Consider the following 24,043-nt stretch of genomic DNA (forward strand, 5'->3'; position numbering starts at 1 on the left):
TCTCCCCACATACAGTCTTCTCTCCTCTTCTTTCGTGCAGTCTCTGCATCCCCCAGCGCTCTCCCCGTCTCCACTGCCCCGCCCCGCCCCCCCAAGAGACACAATCAAACAACATTTGCCTTTTGAATTAACCGATCGACAATCAATTTCAGTATGTACAGAACGGCGGTTTCTCGAGTCAGAGCTCTCAAGGTATGTAATCATCTCTAGTTCTCCCTCTTAACCCTAGCCTCTAGTCTCCACACCACAAGCACACACTCACGCAGGCACTTACTCGCTGATTGATTCTGTGCGCGTATTTGTGTTTATATTTATCTTTGTTGTCTGTGCGCACGATTCTGTTCTTTAGATCTAATGGCTGCTCATCAATGAGTTGCGTATTTTAATTTGTCAGTGGTTATTATTTTTGTGTGGCTGGAAATTTACAATAACAAAAGCTGCTGCCTTGTATGAAAAAATTAGATCTTTATTGTTTATGCTTAACTTAAGCTCGGGGAATAGAATGAAATTTTTCTGTAGGAGCATTTTTCATCAGTGTCGTTTTATATGTGCTGATAAAAATGCTGCTTGCTATAGCAATTTCTTTCAGTTCGGTTTTATATTTGCTGATAAAAACTGCTTGCTATAGCAATCCAATCATTTTAATTACGATACTTGATTCTGAGCATTGTGTTGCTGCTAACAAAGTGATAAATGCCTTATAGGAGTATTTATTTTCTATATGGCTTCCTTTTCATTGAATTAATGCTGCTTAGGATAAGAATCGGATCTTTAGTTGCCTGTGGAGGTTGGGGACTTTTGGCTGTAAGGATAGGTGTTTTTATTTTATGGTTTTAGAGCATAAAATTGTAATTAAGACCCTAAAATAAGTTTATTGGTAATATAAAACTTTGCATTCAGATGGCAGCACATAACTTACAAAAAGAATGGACAGCATAGCAGTGAATCCACATCAAAAGTGTTAATGATTATAATGAAATGGCTATATAATATTCTTGAATGATTTGTGTCTCGATACTCGACAAGAGAGTGTAGTTGTCTATTAACAAAGATCAATTGACTGGGTTCCTTTTATCTCAGGGCCGAACAGGATACAGGGGATTGGCTAGATATGCAAGTACAAGTGCTATTGCAACCAAGTCATCATCAGGAAGTCTTTTTGGTTGGCTGACGGGTGAGAAGTCGTCTTCGCTTCCACCTCTAGATTTCCCACTTAACGATGTTGTTCTTCCCCCTCCATTGCCGGACTACGTTGAGCCTGCAAAGACCAAGATAACCACTCTTCCAAATGGTCTCAAAATTGCCTCTGAAACATCAGCGGTAGGAAATGATTTTATGCTTTGTTTTTTCTGTTAAAGGAATAATTATTATTGTTATATTTGTAAAGCATGTGTTGATTGGTTAATCTTGTTTATCAGAACCCTGCAGCTTCAATAGGGTTATATGTTGATTGTGGCTCAATATATGAAACTCCAGCTTCATATGGGGCCACACATCTCTTGGAGCGTATGGCCTTCAAAAGTACCACTAACCGGAGCCACCTGCGTATTGTACGGGAGGTTGAGGCAATTGGTGGCAATGTAACTGCATCAGTCTCTCGGGAGCATATGAGCTACACCTATGATGCACTCAAGTCCTATGTTCCTCAAATGGTTGAGCTTCTTATTGACAGTGTTAGAAATCCGGCTTTCTTGGATTGGGAAGTTAGTGAACAGGTATATCTTTTCGTCTTTTTCTCAGGAAATGATACTTATACTTCCTTTGCCATTTGGTTATTGAAATAAGATTTTATGATGCCCTCTTTACAGCTCCATAAGGTGAGCGCTGAAATCAATGAATGGTCAAAAAATCCTCAGCACCTGCTTTTGGAGGCTATTCATGCAACTGGTTATTCTGGTCCCTACGCAAATGCTCTTGTGGCTTCAGAATCTGCACTTGGCAGATTGAATAGCAGTGTTTTGGAGGAGTTTGTTGCTGTAAGTTTCAAGAAACATAAATCTTTTCAGTTCTAAGTTCTAACACTTTCTTTTCTGAATGCATGGCCTTGTTGGTAATCTTTAGATCTTTTTTTCAGTGCACTGTCATACCATTATTTAGATATCACTATGAAATTGTCTATAACGTGGTATAGGAAAACTACACTGCTCCTAGGATGGTCCTTGCAGCATCAGGTGTTGACCATGACAAACTTCTAGAATATGCAGAACCACTTCTATCCGATCTGCCTAAAGTTTCTCGACCTTCAGAGCCAAAGCCAATTTATATAGGAGGTGATTTTCGTCGTCAAGGTGATTCAGGGGTGTGTATCATAAGTATCCCACTTCACATTTTGATATGTTTCCTGCCTGCTTTGTGAATGTTGATTTGGAAATTCTGGAATTATATAATTTTCCCATTTTGTCATCAGATAACTCACTTTGCTCTTGCCTTCGAACTTCCTGGTGGCTGGGTTAAGGAGAAAGATGCCATAACATTGACTGTTCTTCAGGTTTGCTTATTCACTTTTTATTCCTGTTTTTAATTGTTAGTATAAACCCCTTCATGAATTTGTTCCTTCTGAACAAATGAGAAACTGGAAGTCTTTTGCTTTATTTCTATTTTCTATCTATTCATTTGTCCAAGTAAATGCTCGTTTACTTTGTTTAATTGCCATCTGGTTTCTGTTTTTTTTCCCCCCTAATTTGTATCTCATCTTGTAAGAAGGTGCTGACTGTAATTATGTCATAGATGCTTATGGGAGGAGGTGGATCTTTCTCTGCTGGTGGTCCTGGAAAGGGGATGTACTCAAGATTATGTAAGTTGTATTATTAAATTGTTAACCAAATGAGTAACTCAACTCATGCATTACATGCATATTCTATTTGGTTATGTTTTAAACCACGTCAGGTTTAATTCTCACTGTAAGGATTTTAAAGAAGCATCTACTCAAAAAATGGCATAATGTAACATTACATCTTTTAATTTGTTAGCCCATGCTTTTATGTCTTCACAAGTCCTAATTCAATATAGTTTTTTTCTGTTTTACATTTTGGTGTTGGATAAATTTTGTTATAAATAGATTTATCATCTGGTGTTATTTTTAATTGATACACAGATCTTCGTGTCCTGAACGAGCATCCTCAGATACAGTCCTTTTCTGCATTTAACAGCATTTACAATCATACTGGATTATTTGGAATTCAAGCTACCACAGTAAGGAAGTTTTTAAATTCACACGTACTTTTAAACTTTAAAGAGCTTTTTTATATGAATTGCTTGGGGTGGCTATATTGCAATATTGTTTGGGCAAATCCAGACTCTTTACTTGTGTTTTCATTTTCAGTTTTCAGTGGCAAATATGTGTTTTCAACTTTGTTTAAGATTTCGTGTGAAAATGAGAATGCGTTCGGATTAGTTATGAAATTGTGTTTTATATTGAACAGTGATGTTAAATCAATATACTTTTTAAAAGAATACGTATAAATAGCCATGTTTTCACTTTAATTACTGATTCAAAAACTGGAAATGAAAACACAAACAAACAGGTGCATGTTTCTATGTTCTTTTAGCTGAGTCATTGTACTATATCCTTCTTTTGGCAGTTTCTCTTGTTTCATGTTTAGTTGGTGATGGTTTACCAAAAAACTGATGCAGTTCAGTAAACATTTAAAATGGCACTTTGATGTATGTCTGGTTATGCATTGCCATGTGTCTTGTCTGAGCAGAAGGGGCTGTACCGCAATGACTGGGTGATGAATTGATCTTGAGATACTTATTAAACCTAGACAAATTGTTGGATGGGCAAGAGAAAGGGGAGATGTTTACCATTGCTAGAAGCGGAGATGTTGACAGTTGCCCATTGCTAGAAGCAATCATTAGTGAAATAAGAGTAACAGCCAGAGGAGCACCTCTGATTGTGGAAGACCTTAGGACTAATGAAAACAGAAACGTGTTTCTCTATAGGCTAAAAGACCAGGGTGTCTAGTTTCATCTATTAGACACAGGGTTATAACTGACAATAGAAACGAGAGAATAGAAAGTGAGGTTTTGGCTGAGACCTAGAGCCGATGTTAATTCAGGAAGCATAAGACTCGGCAAGAATAGGAAAAACAACTTCTTGCTCTCTAACATTATTATTAATCTCAAAAGATCTTTTTGTACTAGAATATCCAAATAAATCCTAAAAGGTCTTGAACATGATCAGTAGCCATGTTAATTCATTAATATGTTTGTGGACAGCTATATTATCTTTGTTATTATGTTTATATTCCTCCATAATGCTTATAAGTAAGAAATTGTCTTAGATAAAAAGATTATAGATAACACTGACTGAGTACAGTTATCACTTGTAGAGATTAAGAATTCTGATCTCCCTAAGTTGTTTCTAATCATTGTTCAGCCAACTTGGAGAGGTGCATATTGGGGTTTCACTTCTCATCTATGATATAAATAAAAGTTGGATTGGTATTAATAGTTTTGTTGACTGGATTGATGTCAGACTTGAGTTGTTAAACTTTCAACGTTTCAATGTCAACTCCACACCATATTATCAAATTGTTATTTCCTCCTAGAGTTTCTCAGTATATTACATTGTCAATTTGCACAATTGTTTCTTATACACCCATGTGTCTTACAATGAGGTGGACATATATGATACCTCTGTAACTCAAAAGCAAATTGTGATCATATTCAGCATGTCTGACTGTATGACCTGTTTTCAGAATTATGAAACAAGATTTTGGATTGTGACAAATGTTCATCCACGCTTTCTCCCCAATAGCATTTCAGTTCAATCAGTATTTTTTCTTAATATCTGTACATTAGTTGTAAGAGGCCATCACATGAATACTGATTATCCTTTTTATGTCATGGTTATACATCTCATGGTCATGGTTGATGCTCATAGAATTTTTTTGGAGTTTGAGGTGATCGGAATGACTAGGGAACTTAATTGCATAATGAATATTGAAGTTCATAGTGGTTTTTCACTTGCTCAATTTGCAAAGATTCTCCTGTCAAGTTGAAGGTGATGAAACCATTCCTTTTAATTCAGGGATCTGATTTTGCACCACATGCTATTGATATAGCTGTTAGAGAACTCGTTGCAGTTGCAACTCCAGGAGAAGGTTTTACCTCTAACCTTATTAAATATTTGTCTTTTAATTCAGCTGCTTTTCATAGTTTGTCTATTTTTTCTGGTGACTGTTGATCCTGAAAGCTGTAGGCCCGATGATTATTATGCATCATATATTTCAGTTTCATCTTTCCTTTTGACTACTTGAGTGTATTGAAGCTATACCTTCTCCATTTTGGGTGATTTAGAATCTTTTATTTCATTTGAGCTAAATCAAAACTTTGCTAAACATATAGATCTTCTCATCCAGTTTGTTTGATGCTTTTGTTTTTCTGCTGAATTTGCTGAACTTGTTAGCCCCCTCATTTTGATTTTGCAGTTGATCAGGTACAACTAAATCGTGCAAAACAATCAACAAAGTCTGCCATTTTGATGAACCTCGAATCAAGAGTATGAATTTTGCCCATGCATCATATGTTGTTGTATTCTTATTCCAGAAATTCTAAAATCATTACTCTGAAGTTTTCTTGCAATAGAAGTGAATGATTTTCTTATTATGTATGCACTTGGTTTTTCCTATTCACTGTTTCGGTTGTCATTGCAGATGGTTGCATCAGAAGACATAGGTAAACAAATTTTGACATATGGAGAGAGGTGCGTCCACTATGAGTCTTTTACTTGAGAATTACTTTTTAGTGATTATGGACGGAAACTGCTATGGGATTTGTGAGGATGTTCTTCTTGAATCATTTAGAAGAGCGTCCACTATGTTCAAATAGTTCCTTTCATACTAAAGTTAATTGAAATTTTGTAACTACTACAAGTTATGCATATCAGCACACACGAAAAGAGAAAAAGAAGAAACAAGAAATGATGATAAAAAATATAAGAAAATGGAGGAAAAAGAATCCAAGCATTTGACATATAAACAGTATCCTAGTACATTTCAAGCTAAAAATCAAGTGCAAATTTTTCATCTTTCTTGTTCCTTTAATACCTATTTTAAGTGTTTAAAAAAAATTAGGTGCATAAAGAACAAGTGAACTAAAAGGCAAGCCATCAAAGAAGAGCCATTTATTTAGCATGAACGATCAAAAGTGACTTGAGACTCAAGAAATAATGTGATGGTTCTGAAGGGACATTGAAAGGGTTAGGACAATGGTAGATGATAAAAAGTCTGACCAAAAGTAGCAGATATTGCTTGCTTGATGAAATGATTTGCACTAATGTGATCATGAAGAATGAAAGAGGGGTTAAGTTTTGAAAATACATCTTGAGATGCATCTGCACGTTTGATGTTTCTATTTTTATGGATAATTATAATGCCTCCACTGAGGTGTCTGTCTGTCTAATTACACATAGACTTCCTGAGGTTTATAAAATTGCATCTAGTATCATTAGTTATTATCTAACAAATTTTTGTGACCCAACTGAAGTCAACACAAAAATTGAATGAAAATCGAATTTTACCCTTGAGTTGACTAATTTAATTATTTGATAATTACATAAATCTCCATTAAAGTTTGAACTAAATGCAGATTCACCCCTCTAAACTCCAAAGTTACACATGCCTTTACAAATATTTATCATCATCCTACAAATAGTCTTAACGTTTTGCAATACTATCAGCATCATTATTTTAGTAATGATAAACCTTAAATTAATTATTAGTCTAAATTTACAAAAGTTTCTCTAAAAGTTTGACTATGTTTAAACTAATTTGAAACTTATTCGATTTATACCTATCTTAAAGATTTACTGTTACTAACTTGTGATAAAAAATTTAATATCATATCTCATAAAAATTATTAGAAAATTCTAAATTACTGCAATCAAAATTATTTTGAATCTAATTCTGATTGAATAAATCATTTATATTTTAATCCTTTTATCTTGTTTTGAATAAATCTTTTAACTTATTTTTTATAAAGAAAGTAACAGAAAAATGAAAAAGAAAAATAGAAAAGGAAGAGAATCCCTCACTAGTTTATTTTTTTATGGTATAATGATTAATATGATTTCTAGTATTTATATTTAATTACTTGTGTAATACTGATGTTAAGAGATATTAAGGTATGAGTATATAATTTACATATGCAAATATGCTGAGCTTTAAAGAGGCGAGCGTTGCGCCATGGCTCCGGGGCACATTTGCGCCATGACGCATCGTCCGCCTTTATGAACTATGGTGGGTTATATGCTAAGCCCTTAATTCTCCAATTATGTCATGAGTTCAAACCTTACTGAAGGAAGCAAAGCTAGCCATGTTATACAGGTGTATTATAGGTTGGCAGTGGCCATCCCATATTGCTTGAGGAAATTAGGTTTAGTGTATTTAGTATGTTGGTGGGCTACAACAACCAAGTTGCGCAATATCTCGATGAGTTTTTGGGGAAGTAACATGATGGTTAGGTTTCTTTAGTTTCTTGGGAGAAAGAAAATAGAAAATTTTCAGTCTACGAAATCTTTAGTTAGCTCTTTTAGTATTTCCTCTGTCAATTTAACCCGTTTTTCTTGAGCTAATAACTAAATTAATTTATGCTAGAGCCAGGATTAATTGTAATTTATTCTTTGGATTCTGAAACAGTGCAATTGGGTTTCTTTTCAATGTGACAAAACTTTTAGATTTGTACTTGCTTTCTGGAGGCATAACTACTAATATCGGTGTTAGATTTCTCTGTGTAGCTGAAATTTTGAAAGCTCAGAGGTCATTAACCTGACGATAAAATGGCTACTTTCTTTTGCATCTATAGGAAACCCGTGGAGCATTTCTTGAAGGCTGTTGACGAAGTTACAGCGCAAGATATTGCTAAAATTGCACAAAAGCTTTTATCATCTCCCCTCACAATGGCATCTTATGGCGATGGTAATTAATTTCTCCTAAAGACTTGATGTATCTCGCAGCATATGATTTGTTTATATCCTATTTCTCATCGCCCTTTCATTCTGCAGTGCTTCATCTGCCAAGCTATGATGCAGTTTGCAGCAGATTCCATTCAAAATGAAGTTATTCTTGTCTTGCTCTGATCTGAAACCGTCCCTGACTTCCCGTATTTAGGGCCATTTGAAATTGTTGAGCTGCTTTTTTACGGAATAGATAGAAATAAGATGAGTTGAATGCTTAACATGACAAATAATTGGTGAAATACTTGGCAAGAAGCACTTCAATACCTGATTCATTGTATGTTTTGTAATTTAGCATGAAATTTTTGGGGCTTCAAACTTCTCTTGGTTTTGTCATTGCTGAAGTCGTCGTAATGGAAACATTGAATTTTGCTGCCCTCTCTTTGGCTTATTTATTTGCAAGCTTGCCGTCAACTCTGGTGAAAAGATAGTCAGCCTGGACTTGCCTCCACTTCAAACACCCATGACGATGAGTCTTCTGCTTGTGGACTGTTCTTATATGGAATCTGCATTTGAATGCTCGTAATTAGATGTCCACATACTTTTGCACCTGTGGGTTGTGGATATGGCAGAAACTGTAATAATAGCCTGTGTTTTATGGTTGGTACCTTTCACATTGTTTCAACTTTCTGTTGTCACCAGATGCTACATTACATATTTCGTTAAGGTTGATCATATGCAGACTTGACTGAGTGCCCCTGAAATTCTCTGCGATTGTTTCCAACTTATATGCAAACATTTATGGTATCTTCTAAAATCGTTGTCTTGTGATACTTTTTGATTGTATTGGTTATTAGTTTATCTAGGTAATTTTCTAAGTACATCTATTGGTTATATTTAATCTAAATCTAAATATTCTTTTCTATTTGTCTATATATTATATACATAAATGCATTCTACTATTGTAAGAGTATGAGAATCGCGTAATATTTTATATATATTAACTTTTGTAAAAAACAAAAATATCTCTATTGAAGAGTTGGTAAAATATTAAACTGGTAGACCTCTAGTTAATTTTTTATAATATTTAATTTTTGTAGAATACAATATAGAATTCTATAAATTTAGGATTGAAAAAAAAGAATAAAATACTTACATAGATTTTATTTATACAAATTCTAGTTTACATGGAATGAAAAAGAAAAAGAACAAAGACTAAAGTGTGCAATTCAATTCATGTGGGGTTAACTAACTATTCTCTTTCTCCGACTTTTTTAGCTATTTCCAGCAAAAGAAACAACATGCTAATTAAATGAAACGAGCTAATAATTTTAATTAAAATAGTAGTATAAAAGATGACTATGATTTCGCAATGCATATTTTATTAAGTACGACAATAAGTATGTTGAATACAATTTCATACTACATTGAATACAAGTACAACACATGGATGCTTTTTACGAGCAAAAATGTGAATAAAAATATTATTACTTTATCGTTTTTCCAAAACTTAAAAATGCAATTCTTTTATTTTATTCAAAATTATATCGATTTTATCAATATAAATGACACAACAAATGAAAAGAATTGTTGTTAAGAGTATAAAATGAGGGAGTAAATATGTCGATGAGAAATTGTTGTGCAAACAAACGCGAAATTGAACAAAAGTTATGATGAAAAGCCAAATTCATTTTTATTGAACTATGACATATTTTCAATATATATTTTATGTTTCTTAACATTCTTATGAAAACAAAGCATTTCTGCATAAGATATTAGTAAAGTATCAAATAAGTATGATTACTGGACTCACCATTCAACACTCCAAAGAATTTGAATTCCAAAAGAAACAAAATAATTGCATTAGAGAAAATCAAAAAACACATAATAACTATGCAATTTAATGGAGGAACCATAATATTGTTATATTATTATTATTTGATAAAAACTATGGGACCTATCAATCTAATTTTTCTAAATCAAATCGAGTTTAATAAAAGATAAAAAAATAAACAAATTTTGATAAATTTTTATTTCATTATCTTGTTATCATTAATAATTGATTTTATATCCAAGTAAATTGGCAATTAATATTATCTTCTCTTTCACTAACTACGTTGCTCAGTGGATGCTTTTTAGTTTTGAACTTTTGATGTGATAGGATATTTATATAAAAAAAATAATCAGGCGAGTTATATATATAAATATTAAGAAAACTCCATACACAGTTCTAGAAGCTATTTTACAGTTTTTAAAAATATTTTTGAAAGAGTTTTTTAGAGCTCGTGACCACTCCATTAAGATTAATCTTCATCATTCACTCGAGGAGACCAAACATATAAATATTGAATATGAGTTCATTTAACAATCTAGTTTTGGTATCAAATTTTTCTCACCAAAATCTTTTACTTATTTGTTTTATTTTTGCAAATCTACGTACCGGCATAGAGAAAATATTAGTAATTTGCGTTAAAAAAATATTATTATAAAACAAGAGTAAATTCCAATAAAAACCACACTTCACGCACAATGCATGTATGTTTTCCTAGTAAATTAGAATACCTTTTTTACTATAATCATAAGTTCTTTTTATATGTTAAGGCGATATTTATAATGAAACAATGTGAAATTGAAGAATAAATTGGCGAAGCTACTCAAGGAGGATGACTATATAGATGCCCCGATGGAGGGGTCTGAAGCCGCCATGCTGAGGGGGTAAGGATCCGACGGAGAGGAAGAGGTATTGCCTAACACGCAGAAGAGGATCCAACATGTTGTGCAGTGAAAAAGACGAAGTGGGGAGAAGGATTCGTGTTATAGGTGATAAAAAAAAATTAAAATTACTCAAATCGTTTGAAATAAATTGAATCGAATTGTTTTTTATAATTTATCCTTAAATACAATTCTTAATTTAGAATAAAATCGTATTGCATATATATCATAACAAACTTACATAGTGTTCTTAAAATAGAATATAATACTACTATATTGAACAATTCTCAAACATGAACCACATTTCGTACATATAACAATTCTCAAATAGGGACCATATTTTATACATATAATAATTTTATAAAAATTAATCAGAACATAATATCCTAAAATAGAATATAATACTATTAAAAGAATATAATAGAATACTTAACAAAATATAATAGCAATCATAAACAGTCTAATCCACATCATTAACAGAATATAACAACAATCATTAATAGAATATAATCCACATTGCACAAACAAATATCGTCTTGCAAAAGCCCAGATCCTAACATGTTAAACAATCTAAACAATAAAGACAAAAAAAAAAAAGTGAGAGAAATAATACTGTCTCTCTCTCTTTTTTTTTTTGTTAAACCCACACTGGCATCCACAGACACATGCTGTCAATAGATTTTGAACCTAATATTTTCATAATAAAATGTTGAGCCCCAAATCATTGGGTGCCTCCTAAGAGACAATACTATCATTGTCTTGCACAAACCCAAATCCCAAAATTTCTCTTTTGTTTGTCTTTATATCATACTTGCAATAAATAACTAAGCATCACTTGACACACAAACTAAAAAAAAATACATAAAACAACACGAGATTTTATGTTCAAAATTTTTTTAAAAAAATACAACAAAAAGTACAAATCCTACCTTCGTTCAGCACAAAAAGTATAAATTCCTAACTCAGTCTCAGATTGCTTCCACTCTAACAATAGAAAACCATAAACAAAAGGATACGAACCACAAAGAATTTAAAAACTTAACGGAAAGTAGAAAACCTACCTCTGCTACCTTTCTCCCTTTGATTCTATCGGTATCCTTCCAAATTTAACGGACAAATTCGACTTTTCTATCTAAATAACATAAGCCCCTTAAGAACTAAGGTCTTTTCAGATTTTCTCTCAAAAAAAATTGAAATAAGGCTCCGGTCTAAACCTAGCGAAACATCTCCACATATATATGAAGGGGTATTTTAATCATTACATTTAAAAATACATTTCTATTGATTGGGAAATAATGTGATTCATTGTTGAGAACGTAGGGTTGAAATTTAAATTTTATTTTTCATAAGAAAATTTTTAAACATTTAGCATATATCAGAATAAAATGAGTTTAACCCTTTTTGTGTATGTATGAAATCAACCCTAAATGAAAAATGATAAGGAAGTTTATATAATTTGTTTCTCCTTTCGTATTCTTTTTTACCCTCTCCCCTCTATTTAATTTTATTGTTCCTCACAAATTTCAACATATTGACTGTAAACGCATGAAATACATGAATACAGCCACATTTTATTTATTTAATTTTTTTAAAAAAAAAGGCAGTATAACACTTGTAACTAAAATTATGTAATTAAAGTTGCATATCTACACAAGTACTGAGCAAATTTTCGCCAATTCCACACACATTGAGTGTACGATAACAGCTAGTTTTGATTAACTTTTCACCTCAGATAGATCTTTAAACCCTTGGGCAACTATAGACATTGTGTAACATTTGTCGTTCACTCAGGAAATGGAGAACACAGACAAAGCTAGCCACAGTCTTATTCATTAAGATAATAAAACCAGTTTGCAGCCACTCCAGAAGCAGCAGCCGTAGCCAAGATATTTCTGGAGTAGGCATCAAGCATGCAAAACATTAAGCCGTAGAGAAAGCACAAAAACATTCAATTTTCCCAGTACAACTTCAGCAATGAAAAACCAAGATAATTTTGAAACCGCAAAATTTTAACATGCTAAATTACAAAGCATACAATGAATCAGGCATGAAAGTGCTTCTTGCCAAGTATTTCACCAATTATTGGTCATGTTGAGCATTCAACTCTTCTTATTTCCATCTAATACTTCAAAGGGCAAGCTCAACAATTTCAAATGGCCCCAAATACAGGACATCGGTGAAGGTTTCTTATCAGAGCAAGCGAACGATTACTTCATTTTGAATGGAATCTGCTGCTAACAGCATCATAGCTTGGCAGATGAAGCACTGCAGATTGAGAGCACATGAGAAATAAAGGATGCTGATAAACCATATGCTCCAGGAAACATTAAAGAATCTTTTAGGAGAAATTAGTTACCATCGCCATAAGACGCCATTGTGAGGGGAGACGATAAAAGCTTTTGTGCAATTTTAGCAAGATCTTGTGCTGTAACTTCGTCAACAGCCTTCAAGAAATGCTCCACAGGTTTCCTATAGATGCAAAAGAAAGTAGCCATTTTATTGTCAGCTTAATGACCTCTGAACTTGCAAATTCTCAGCTAAACAGAGAAATCTAACACAAGTAGTGGAGTTATGCCCCCGGAAGAGCAAAGTACAAGCCAAAAAATTTCAAATTGAGAACTCAAATCTTTCAGAATTCAAAGCATAAATTACTTATTAGCTCAATAAAAATAGGTAAAAAAAAAACTGGGGAATAGCTGACAAATGATGTCATTCAGTGAAAAGTTTTCTATGTTCTTTCTTCTACAGGTTTTTGTTTTTTCCTTTTTTCATTTTTTGGGGAATGAAAGCTTAGGACAGGTTAAACCTGGTCTTGACTCTTGATCAACCCAAATTTTCAAATTGAGAAGAAACTCCAATGCCTATATCTCTCAGAATTCAAAGAACAAATTAGTTATTCACTCAATAAAATTAGGTCAAAATAACGGGGTATAGCTAACAAAAGATGTCATCCGGTGAAAAGTTTTCTATGTTCTTTCTTCCACAGGGTTTCGTCTTTTTCTGTTTTCATTTTTTGGGGAATGAAAGGTTAGATTGGGTTAGACCTGGTCTTGATCAACCCAACAAAGGAAACCTAACCACCACAAAATGTTTCTCGGGCAAAAGTTCATCGAGGCTTTGTCTAACTTGATCACCATAAGCCCATCTACGCATTAAATATGTTAAATCCAATCTCCAGTTCTCCACTAGATCAAGTATTATAGGCCGGCAACCACCAACCTACAATACACCCACATATAGTTGCGAGCTCTATGTCCTCAATTAGGTGTGTACTCATGACATAAGTGGGGCACTAGGGGCTAAACCGTTAAACCAAGTTAAATAAAAACATACACATCAAATGTGAAATAGACCTCCGTCATATCTGAATTTTACTTACTGATAACCCCCCCTTTCCCCGGTTGGCACTTTCTCTTTATGATATACTAGGTAAAAGTTTTCTTGAGCACTTAAAAATAGATACTAAGTGGCAATCATGACGAATAAAGATGCACATAATTTAGTTTTACAGGTATTATTATATTGTTATAGGCCAAACGCTGGGATTCTTTTTCCTCCATTTTCTTATATAGGTTATCATTTACTTTTCCTTTTGTTCTTTTTTCCTTTTTGTGTGTGTTGAAGTACATAATTTGAACTAGTTACAAAGTTATTTCTGTTAACGCTTAGTATGAAGGGAACTATTAGAACATAGTGGACACTCTTTTGAAGGATTGATAAAGAACATCCTCTCACAAATCCATTTGCACTTTCCATTCATAATCACTACCAAGTAATTCTCAAGTAAAGAGGACGCACCTCTCTCCATACGTCAAAATTTGTTTACCTATGTCTTCCGATGCAACCATCTGCAATGAAACCAAAAACAGTGAATAAGATAAATTACAAGCATAGAAAGAAATGTACTCACTTTTAATGCAAGAAAACTGCTGAATTATTATCTCAAACTTTCTGGAATAAGATTTAAAAGCCATATGATGTAAGGGCAAAATTTCATACTCTGGATTCAAGGTTCATCAAAATGGCAGACTTTGTCGATTGTTTTGCACGATTTAGTTGTACCTGGTCAACTGCAACACCAAAATGAGGGGCTAACAAGTTGAGGAAATTTAGCAGAAAAACAAAAGCATCAAGCAAACTGGATAAGCAGATCTATATTACCAAATGTTTGATTTAGCTCACAAATGAAATGTAAATTTAATCGAATCCCTGGAAAGGGAGAAGGTACAGCTAGAATACATTAAAGCAATCGCATATGAAAAATAAAATGTTTATATGATGCATAGTAATAGTAGCAACTATTCAAAAACTTTCAGGATCATCAGTCACCAGAAACCAATAAAAAAACTGCGAAAAGCAACTGATTTAAAGACAAATATTCAGTAAGGTCTTTACCTTCTCCGGGAGTCGCAACTGCAATGAGCTCTTTAACAGCTACATCAATAGCATGGATTGCAAAATCAGACCCCTGAATTCAAGGAAGTGGTTTTGTCACCTTCAAAGTTTGACAGGAGAATATTTTGCAAAATTGGCAAGTGAAAAATCACTCTGAACTTCAATATACAGTATGCACATGTTCCCTACTTGTTTTGGTCATCTCAAACACAATATTTTCTGAGCACCAACTATTAGATGTATCACCATGACAAAAAAGTAATTGTCAGTATTCATGTGATGGCGTCTTTATAGCTAAGCTAGAGATATTAAGAAAAGATATTGATTTAATTGAAATGCTTTTGGCAGTAAAAACATGAATAAACAATTGACATAATTTAAGATATTGTTTCATAATTCTTGAAAACAGGCAGAATTGTGTGTTACAGAGGTATCAGATATATCCACACAGTTTAAAATAGATGGTGCATCAGAAACAATGATAATAGACAATGAAAAATATGGAGAAACTCTCACAAGAACCAAACTAATTAATAATACAGCGTATCCACACATTGGCAGTTTAAGGGAAAGCGACCGAACAGCATCTCAAGTTTGACAATGATCAGTCAGAACAACTATTAATATTGACCAACTTTGATTTATCTCAGATCAGAAGTGAAACTCCAATATGCACATGAACATCCCCTAGTTGGCTGAAAGATGATTGCTCATTTCAGTAATGATTGCTTCTAGAATGGGTAACAGTCAACATCTCCCCTTTCTCTTGCTCATCCAGAAATTTCCCCAGGTTTAATAGTTTTCTTTGATCAATCCATCACCCACCATTATGGTACAGCCCCTCGTCTTCAAAATTATTAAGTCCACGTCAATGCATCATCAGACATACATCAAAGTGCCATGCTAATGTTTAAAATTTAAGCTCCATCAATTTCTTTATGAAACATCAGTACATCACCAGTTAAAAATAAAACAAAAGAAAATGCCAAAAGTATGATACAGTACAATGAGTCCACTAAAAAAATAGAAACATATAGATCAAGAAAAAATTGCAGTATTAGCAACCACAAACAATATATATACAAAAGCCCTTCAAAGTTCAAAAGTATGTGCAAATTGAAAAACTTCCTTACAGTGGTAGCTTGAATTCCAAATAATCCAGTATGATTATAAATGCTGCTAAATGCAGAAAAAGCCTGAATCTGAGGATGCTCGTTCAGGACACGGAGATCTGCATATGAGTTAAACATAACAACACATGATAAATCTGTTTATAATAAAATTTATCCAGCACAAAGAGTAAAACAGAAAAACACTATGCTGAATTGGACTTAAGAAGACATTAAAGCATGGGTTAAAACTTAGAAGATAAAGTCTTAAGTTGTGCCATTTCTTAAGTAGGGAATTAAACGTGACGTGCAGTTAAAACACAATTAAAGTGGTTATGCATGTTATGCATGAGTTGCTTTACTCATTTAGTTTAACAGTATCATAATACAACTTACATAATCTTGAGTACATCCCCTTTCCAGGACCACCAGCTGAGAAAGATCCACCTCCCCCCATAAGCATCTATGACATAATCAACATCAGTATCTTCTTAAGGAATGAGGTTCAGTTCAAAATTAAGAAACAACAGATGGCCAGAAGGCAGTAAAACAAAGTAAACAAGCATTACTTGATAGAAAGTAGACATTTATGCAAAAGAGTTTTTCAAAAGTCTTATTTGTTCAGAAGTAACAAATCATGAAGGGGTGTTAGTAATTATCCAAAAACAGAGATAAACAAGTGAATAAGGAAACCTGGAGAACAGTCAATGTAATAGCATCTTTTTCCTTAACCCAGCCGCCAGGAAGTTCAAATGCAAGAGCGAAGTGAGTCATCTGATTACAAATTGGGAATATTATATAATGCCAAAGTTTACAAACCAACATTCATTCAGGAAACAAATCAAAATGTGATCTGGGATATTTATGATACGCACCCCGGCATCACCTTGACGACGAAAATCGCCTCCAGTATAAATTGGCTTTGGCTCCGAAGGTCGAGAAACTTTAGGAAGATCAGAGAGAAGTGGCTCCGCATATTCTAAAAGTTTATCATGGTCAACACCTGATGCTGCAAGGACCATCCTAGGAGCAGTATAGTTTTCCTAAACCACAACATAGACAATTATAAGTGATAATGATACCGAATCAATGGGAAAAAAATTCTAAAGATGAACAACTGCACCGCAGCTTCAGAAAAGAAAGTGTTGCAACTGAAACAAAAAGATTTATTTCTTGAGACTAACGGAAACAAACTCCTCCAAAACTGTGCTATTCAAACTGCCAAGTGCAGATTCTGAAGCCAAAAGAGCATTTGCGTAGGGACCAGAGTAACCAGTTGAATGAATAGCCTCCAAAAGCAGGTGCTGAGGATTTTTTGACAATTCACTGATCTCTGCGTTCACCTTATGGACCTGCAAAGAGGGCATCACAAAATTTTATTGCAATTCTCAAATAGGAAAGAAAGACTAAATATGTCTTCCCAAGAAAAGAAGAAAAGATATACCTGTTCACTAACTTCCCAGTCCAAGAAAGCTGGATTTCTAACACAGTCAATAAGAAGCTCTACCATTTGAGGAACATAGGACTTCAGTGCATCGTAGGTGTAACTCATATGCTCCCGAGAGACTGATGCAGTTACATTGCCACCAATTGCCTCAACTTCTCGTACGATACGCAGGTGGCTCCGGTTAGTGGTACTTTTGAAGGCCATACGCTCCAAAAGATGTGTGGCCCCATATGAAGCTGGAGTTTCATGGATTGAGCCACAATCGACATATAACCCAATTGAAGCTGCAGGGTTCTGATGAAGATAAGCAAGCTTAATCAATCAATACATTCTTTACTAAAATAACAATAATAATTATTCCTATAACAGTGAAAAGAAAAACATAAAATCATCCCCTACCGCTGAAGGTTCAGACGCAACTTTTAGACCATTCGGAAGAGTGGTTATCTTGGTCTTTCCAGGCTCAACATAGTCCGGCAATGGAGGGGGCAGAACAACATCCTTAAGTGGGAAATCTAGAGGTGGAAGCGAAGACGACTTCTCACCGGTCAGCCAACCAAAAAGACCTCCTGATGATGACTTGGTTGCAATAGCACTTGTACTCGCATATCTAGCTAATCCCCTGTATCCTGTTCGGCCCTGAGATAAACAAATCCAATCCGTAGAGCTTCATTAGTAGACGACAGCATACAAACTCTTCTCAAGTACTATTTGAGGCACTGATCATTCAAGAAAATCATACAGCCACTTCAATATAATCATTAACAGTTTTGACAGGGATTCACTGCTATGCAGCCATTCTTTTAATGCTAACCATTATATGACCATCATAAACTAATTTTGTGGACTTAATTACAATTTCATGTCCTAAAAATGTAAAGTAAAAACACCAACTCGTACAGCGCAAAGTTCCCACCTTCACGGGCAACTAAAGATTCGATTCTTATACTAAGCAACATTAATTGAATAAAAAGTGAAGCCGCATAGAAAAATAGACACTCTTATCAGGCATTCATCACTTTGTTAGCAGCTCCACAATGCTTAGAATCAAGTATCCTGATAAAAATGATTCTATGCTACAGCAAGCAGCATTCTTATTACAACATATAAAACCACACTGAAGGAAGAATGCTCCTACCAGACAATGTTCATTTTAAGCTTAAGCTAACCATCGATAATAAAGATCAAATTTTCTTACAAGCGACGGTATTTTCCATCAAAACTTTGCAGCCGCGCGAAAATTCAGATAACCACTAACATATTAAAACACGATAGTCCTCGTTGAGCAGCCATCAGATCTAAATAATAGAATCATGCGCACAGAAAACGAAGATATATATAGACCTAAATACCAATAGAAAATCAATCAGTTCGTACATGTTCTACGCGAGTGCGAGTGTGAGTGTGAGTGCGAGTGCGAGTGCGTGTGGTGAGGGGATAGAAGCTAGGGTTAAGAGGATTAGAGATGATTGCGTACCTTGAGAGCCCTGACTCTTGACGCCGCCGTTCTATACATACTAAAAATGCTATGGCCAATCGGTGAATTCAAAAGGGAAATGTGGTTTTTGTGTGTGTTCGGAGAGAGAGAGAGAAAGGGCTGAGAACTACAGAGAGTGCAGGAAGAGGGAAGAAGAGGAGGAGAGAACGGCGAATGAAGATCCCCACACGTGAGAACGCTGGCCTCGACCTGGGCTTTACACGAGCGAAAGAATGTAATCTTCCTTAGGCTTTTTCATTTTATCTCTTTGATAAATTGTATAAAACTTTTCTGTATTATTTTATTTTACCTAAAATTTTTCTTATATTATAAAAATAGACAAACAATTTCTATATTTTTTGAAATGTTGCACACTCTAAAAAATAAATTTAATTATATTAAAATTTGTGTTAAATTATCCCTTATACCCTTTTTATAATTATTATTGAACTTCAATTATTAAAAAATAAATGATTTAGCTTTTAAATAATTTAAAGTAAATATTTTTAATATGTAATTATATATACACTATGTATACATAATATAATATATATATATATATAAAGACACACGTAACGAAGGCCGTCTAGAGTCGTCGTTACTCAGACTTATTCTCCTTTTGACGATGAGGAGACAGAGAAGGAGACGGCAAAAAAATATATCATTCTTGAATTTTTAAAAAAAGTTATAAAAATAATTTAAGTTTTTCAACAATATAAAAATAATAAAAATATATCAAAATTTTAGTGTAAATAATAGTTTTAATTTAAATATTATTTTTACAGTAAATAATATAACTTAAAAAATTGATATAATTTTTTGGTATGTTGATATTTAATTAGTACATTTTATAAATAAGTATATAATTTATTGAATATATTTAAACTAAATATATTATTATAAGTGACTTTTATTCATATTCATATAAATTTTTAATTTAAAAAGTGAGTTTTAGTATATTAATTTTTGTATATTGATTTGTTAATTTAAAACTAAATAATAATTAATCAATCAACAATATATGATTTATTAAAATATATTTAAACTAAAATATTAATTTTCTCTTACATATCAAAAAAGAGGTAAAATAGACTTTTGCAATTATAAAATAATATCAAAAGGTATTAAAGAATAAATACACACATTTTTGGCGTGTGACATGCACTCTTTGTTAATTTCTAACATAAAGTGAGTATTTTGCTGCCTTTTTCATAACACGAGACGGGGGATTTATCTAAAAAAAATAATATGGGGAGGTTTCATGCTATTTCACCAAAACAGAGGGGCTGCTATGCAATTTATCCTTTTTCTTTTTGCTTTTCATTTTCTCCAAACTTTGTTATGAGTTTTCAATTTTGAATTAAAACTTGAGATCCCATAGAAATGAAATATTAGGTTGTAATATTTTCTTTTACTATTTTTAAATTGTCATTTGATTGCTCTTAGCAATATTTTAAGAAAAGTAATTACTAAGGTCTGATAATTTATAATTCTATTTTTTTTATGCAAGTAAGAATCGCTCGTTTGAATAATCACGAAGTTTTTGGATCAAATCCTTTCAGGCCTGAAAAAGGGAATTCGTAAAAAAAAAAAATATTAGTACACCGACATTCGAGTCAGTAATACAGTCACAGAAAGTTAAAATTAAAAGAAATAAGGTATCAATGAGTGCTTAGGAGATGACAAAAGAATATGATTATTAAAATGCTCTAGCAATGTGTTTGTACGTGTGTTTGTGCAAAAGAGGCTTTCCCTTAACCGAGGGGGAAAGCCTAACTTTTATAGCCATAATCTCCCAGTGGATGAAAAAGTGTAATCCCTGAAGACTTGGATCAACAGTTATTATGGATAAGTCTCCTCAAAATCTGAAAGTCGTTAATAAAGATTTCAAAAAGTCCGGCTAGGAGGAGTTTTGATTGGATAAGTCACGAGTTCCTAAGAGGTAGTTGGGGCGCATGCAATACTTATCATTATCTTTTTATACTTGTCACAACCTACGTAGACATCTATTCTCATTTGGAAAGAATGATCTTCCACCACTTGAGAACGTGGCTAGCATGGCGACGAAGTCAGCTCCGAGCCCCCTGGGCCAATAGGCGTTTGATCATGGCCCACTCTTCCACAAATCCATATTCGAGTATCTGGATCATGGAGGCTACTCCATATCAAGCCCCGGACATCTCAAGATTTTCTATTAGGCTTGTGCATAAAGTGAGCCTCTATGTTGGTCAAGCCTATATTTCCAATGGGTGCATCTTTAAGCCACCATTATTTGATATTATAGTATCACATAATTTACTAAAATCTAGCATAAAATTTTCAACTTAAAAAATATATAATTTTTGGAATCCGTCCCAAACACACACGATTCAACATTTTCTATGTGGTCCATTTTTCATTCATACATGTGAATCCATTTTGGGTTGAAAAAGATTTTCAAACCTAATCTTTTGGGCTCAACCCAAACCCTACTCTATATAGCCTTGTTTGGTTTCATTTCATTTTCAATTTTTTTCAATATTTGAAACAGTAATGAAAGTAAAACACTATTTGTTAGACTAATTCTTATTTGAAATATTTTACCATCATTCTCATCATAGTCATAATTTTTTTATGTAATTACATACATATAAGATTTTCAATTTTAATTTTACCAATTAATTGAAATTGTGGATTGCATCACGATTTAGAGTTGTGGATGCCGTCGACGATTCCGTTTTTTTCTTTTAAAAAAATTATATTTATTAATTAAAAAATGTTAATTATAATCAATAATAAAGTTATAAATGTATTAATTAAAAAAATTATAATCACCTATTACAAATATGACAATAATTATAAATTTTAAAAATGCCAGTCCGTCCCACAATTGCAATTGGTGGCATTGTCGGCGAGGTCTTCTTATTTCCGCATCCACATTCTATATTGACTTATTTTCTTCATAATCATCATTACTAGCATTAATATGCAATCGACTTGATGATGTTGCAAAATCAGATTCTACATAATCACAATATGTACTAAATGATGAAAATGAAATTGGTGAAATATTATATCCTGGTGCATCTGGTTGCTTAATGCTACGGTCAAGATTAATATATGCAAAATAAGCTTTTGCATGGCTTAAAACGTATGGAGCTGATTGAAACCAATCATCTTATTGTGGCGATTGAGATATGTAGTAATATTGAGGTGTACACTATTGAAGGACTAGCTATACACTCCCCAACATTTTCACGTTCAGTCGAACTAGTAGGCATTGGATTGCAACTTCTCCTTTGTCTATAGGCTCGAATGACGTTGCATTTTGTGGTTGTGTGATGAACTCAACAAGATTTTAAAATTTTATTCTCGAATCGGTCCACCAATTGACTGTATCCTTCCATACCCTACAGTTTAGGACGACAACTTAATTGAAGGAATTATAGTTATTCAATCCGAAATATATATATATATATATATAAACTTATAAACACATCCATCATATATATAGATGGGAAAAAGAAAGACATAAGAATACTCTTAAAATGATAGTCAAATGCTAATATTGTTTCGTTGTAGTAAAAATAAAAAATACTTTAAAAAACAAATAAAATTGAATATTTAAATTAAAATTACTCATTCAAATTATCTTTTCAATGAAAGATAGATAAGCATTTAAAATAAGCTCACCTAAACACTCTTTAGCCGACCTTCTTAAGCACGTTGGTGGTTTGCGTACAATGTGTGTGTTCAAAATCAAGCATTCAACCCATCGTTTTCACTTGGAAAAATCCCATATGCTAAATATGCAAATTTCCAGAAAAACATGTTGACCGGACCAGTGCTTGGACCAGAATATTCTATGGGAATTTAATATTATTCGTTTGCTTTAGCATAATAAATCAGGTGAATAGTAATTTACTTCCATGTGATATTGAAAATGAATACATTATTCTTTTATGAAAAAAATATAGCAATATATCCCCCTATACTTTTTAAAATAAAACAATATACCTTCTTATACAGGGAGGTAAATTGCTTTATTTTTAAAATTATAGGGGGATAAATCGTTGTATTTTAAAAAATAAAGGGAGGTAAATCGCTATTTATTTTTTCATAAGGGGGTAATTTGCTTATTTGCGATATCACAAGGGGTTGTCTGTATTTTTCCAATAATAAATCTATGTGTAGTTGATAGAATACACATATTTATGAACACATGCTATGCGTATGTAAAATTTAAATTTTTATTGTATTTATTTACTTGAGTAAAAAAGTTGAATAATTAATCTACATTGATAAAAGAAATTAACTTTAAATGTTGTAAGAAAAGTTGATAGAACTGATTACTTAAAGAGACCATTATTTATGAAAAATATATAAATAAAATAAGAGTATATTAGAAAATCAATATTTTTGTTTTTGTTGAAGTAGGTATTTTAAAATCTTGAAATTTATTAAATAGGGCAAATTACAACGATCTCCGTTTGACATAATTATGAATATCTCCTCATTATTTGAAAAACTATCAATACCCTCCCGATTGTAATGGTCATATAATAATTAGCTCATTTTATTAGTTTTCATTAGTTCTTCATCCATTTTTTGTGGTACGGTGCATTGACTAAAATGTCCTTGTGAACTAAAATTATAAATTTATTTATTTTTAAAATTTTTGATTTTTTATTGATTAAGTGGAATATCTTTCTATAATTTTTTAATTTTTTTCATCCACTCCATTATTTGTTTTATTTTTTTTCAAAAAAAAGTACAGTAAGGGCCTAATCGATAATTTCATACCTCAATTAAAAATGATTTTACCCCCCCCCCCCCGACCCACCCACTCACCCACCCCATTAAAAATTGAAAATGTGAACTTTTGGCAAATGAGAGAAGAAAACAAATTACAATTTATAGTTTTCATGGGTTCGTGTACTTGGATTGTAAGCTCTTGATTTATTTCCCATCACTTATTAATTAAATTTGGATCTATTTCAATAAAATATATCTTAGGATAAGTAAAT

The 24,043-nt window shown here is 32.9% G+C and overlaps 2 protein-coding genes across 2 annotated transcripts; one reads left to right on the plus strand and one right to left on the minus strand.

Annotated features, from left to right (window-relative positions):
• LOC105173569 (mitochondrial-processing peptidase subunit alpha) lies at nt 1-8,661 on the plus strand. The gene is made up of 13 exons (XM_011095359.3): nt 1-192; nt 1,081-1,320; nt 1,419-1,715; nt 1,809-1,976; nt 2,132-2,299; nt 2,408-2,488; nt 2,728-2,794; nt 3,095-3,192; nt 5,033-5,105; nt 5,433-5,503; nt 5,658-5,707; nt 7,807-7,919; nt 8,006-8,661. Exons 1-13 carry the CDS (start codon nt 154-156, stop codon nt 8,056-8,058), a joined length of 1,518 nt encoding a protein of 505 aa, XP_011093661.1. The 5' UTR covers nt 1-153; the 3' UTR covers nt 8,059-8,661.
• Nucleotides 8,662-12,576: 3,915 nt separating this feature from the next.
• Nucleotides 12,577-19,259, minus strand: LOC105173570 (mitochondrial-processing peptidase subunit alpha). The gene is made up of 13 exons (XM_011095360.3): nt 19,038-19,259; nt 17,960-18,199; nt 17,558-17,854; nt 17,298-17,465; nt 16,989-17,156; nt 16,807-16,887; nt 16,510-16,576; nt 16,138-16,235; nt 15,005-15,077; nt 14,609-14,679; nt 14,408-14,457; nt 12,966-13,078; nt 12,577-12,874 (listed from the first exon to the last, which is right to left on the minus strand). The coding sequence occupies exons 1-13, from the start codon at nt 19,074-19,076 to the stop codon at nt 12,822-12,824; spliced, it is 1,518 nt and encodes a 505-aa protein (XP_011093662.1). The 5' UTR covers nt 19,077-19,259; the 3' UTR covers nt 12,577-12,821.
• Nucleotides 19,260-24,043: the final 4,784 nt, after the last annotated feature.

This window comes from Sesamum indicum, linkage group LG11 (assembly GCF_026168435.1).
Source record: "Sesamum indicum cultivar Baizhima isolate 11 linkage group LG11, ASM2616843v1, whole genome shotgun sequence".
In the NCBI taxonomy this organism is placed as follows: Eukaryota; Viridiplantae; Streptophyta; class Magnoliopsida; order Lamiales; family Pedaliaceae; genus Sesamum; species Sesamum indicum.

Excerpts from the sequence above, each read along its gene's own strand:
- LOC105173570 (XM_011095360.3), bottom strand. The coding sequence starts at position 19,076 with ATGTATAGAACGGCGGCGTCAAGAGTCAGGGCTCTCAAG. Across the intron at positions 17,855-17,959 it reads TTGCGTCTGAACCTTCAGCG|AACCCTGCAGCTTCAATTGG; the intron begins GTAGGGGATGAT and ends TATCTTCATCAG. Across the intron at positions 14,458-14,608 it reads TGATGAACCTTGAATCCAGA|ATGGTTGCATCGGAAGACAT; the intron begins GTATGAAATTTT and ends GTTTCATTGCAG.
- LOC105173569 (XM_011095359.3), top strand. The coding sequence starts at position 154 with ATGTACAGAACGGCGGTTTCTCGAGTCAGAGCTCTCAAG. Across the intron at positions 1,321-1,418 it reads TTGCCTCTGAAACATCAGCG|AACCCTGCAGCTTCAATAGG; the intron begins GTAGGAAATGAT and ends CTTGTTTATCAG. Across the intron at positions 5,504-5,657 it reads TGATGAACCTCGAATCAAGA|ATGGTTGCATCAGAAGACAT; the intron begins GTATGAATTTTG and ends TTGTCATTGCAG.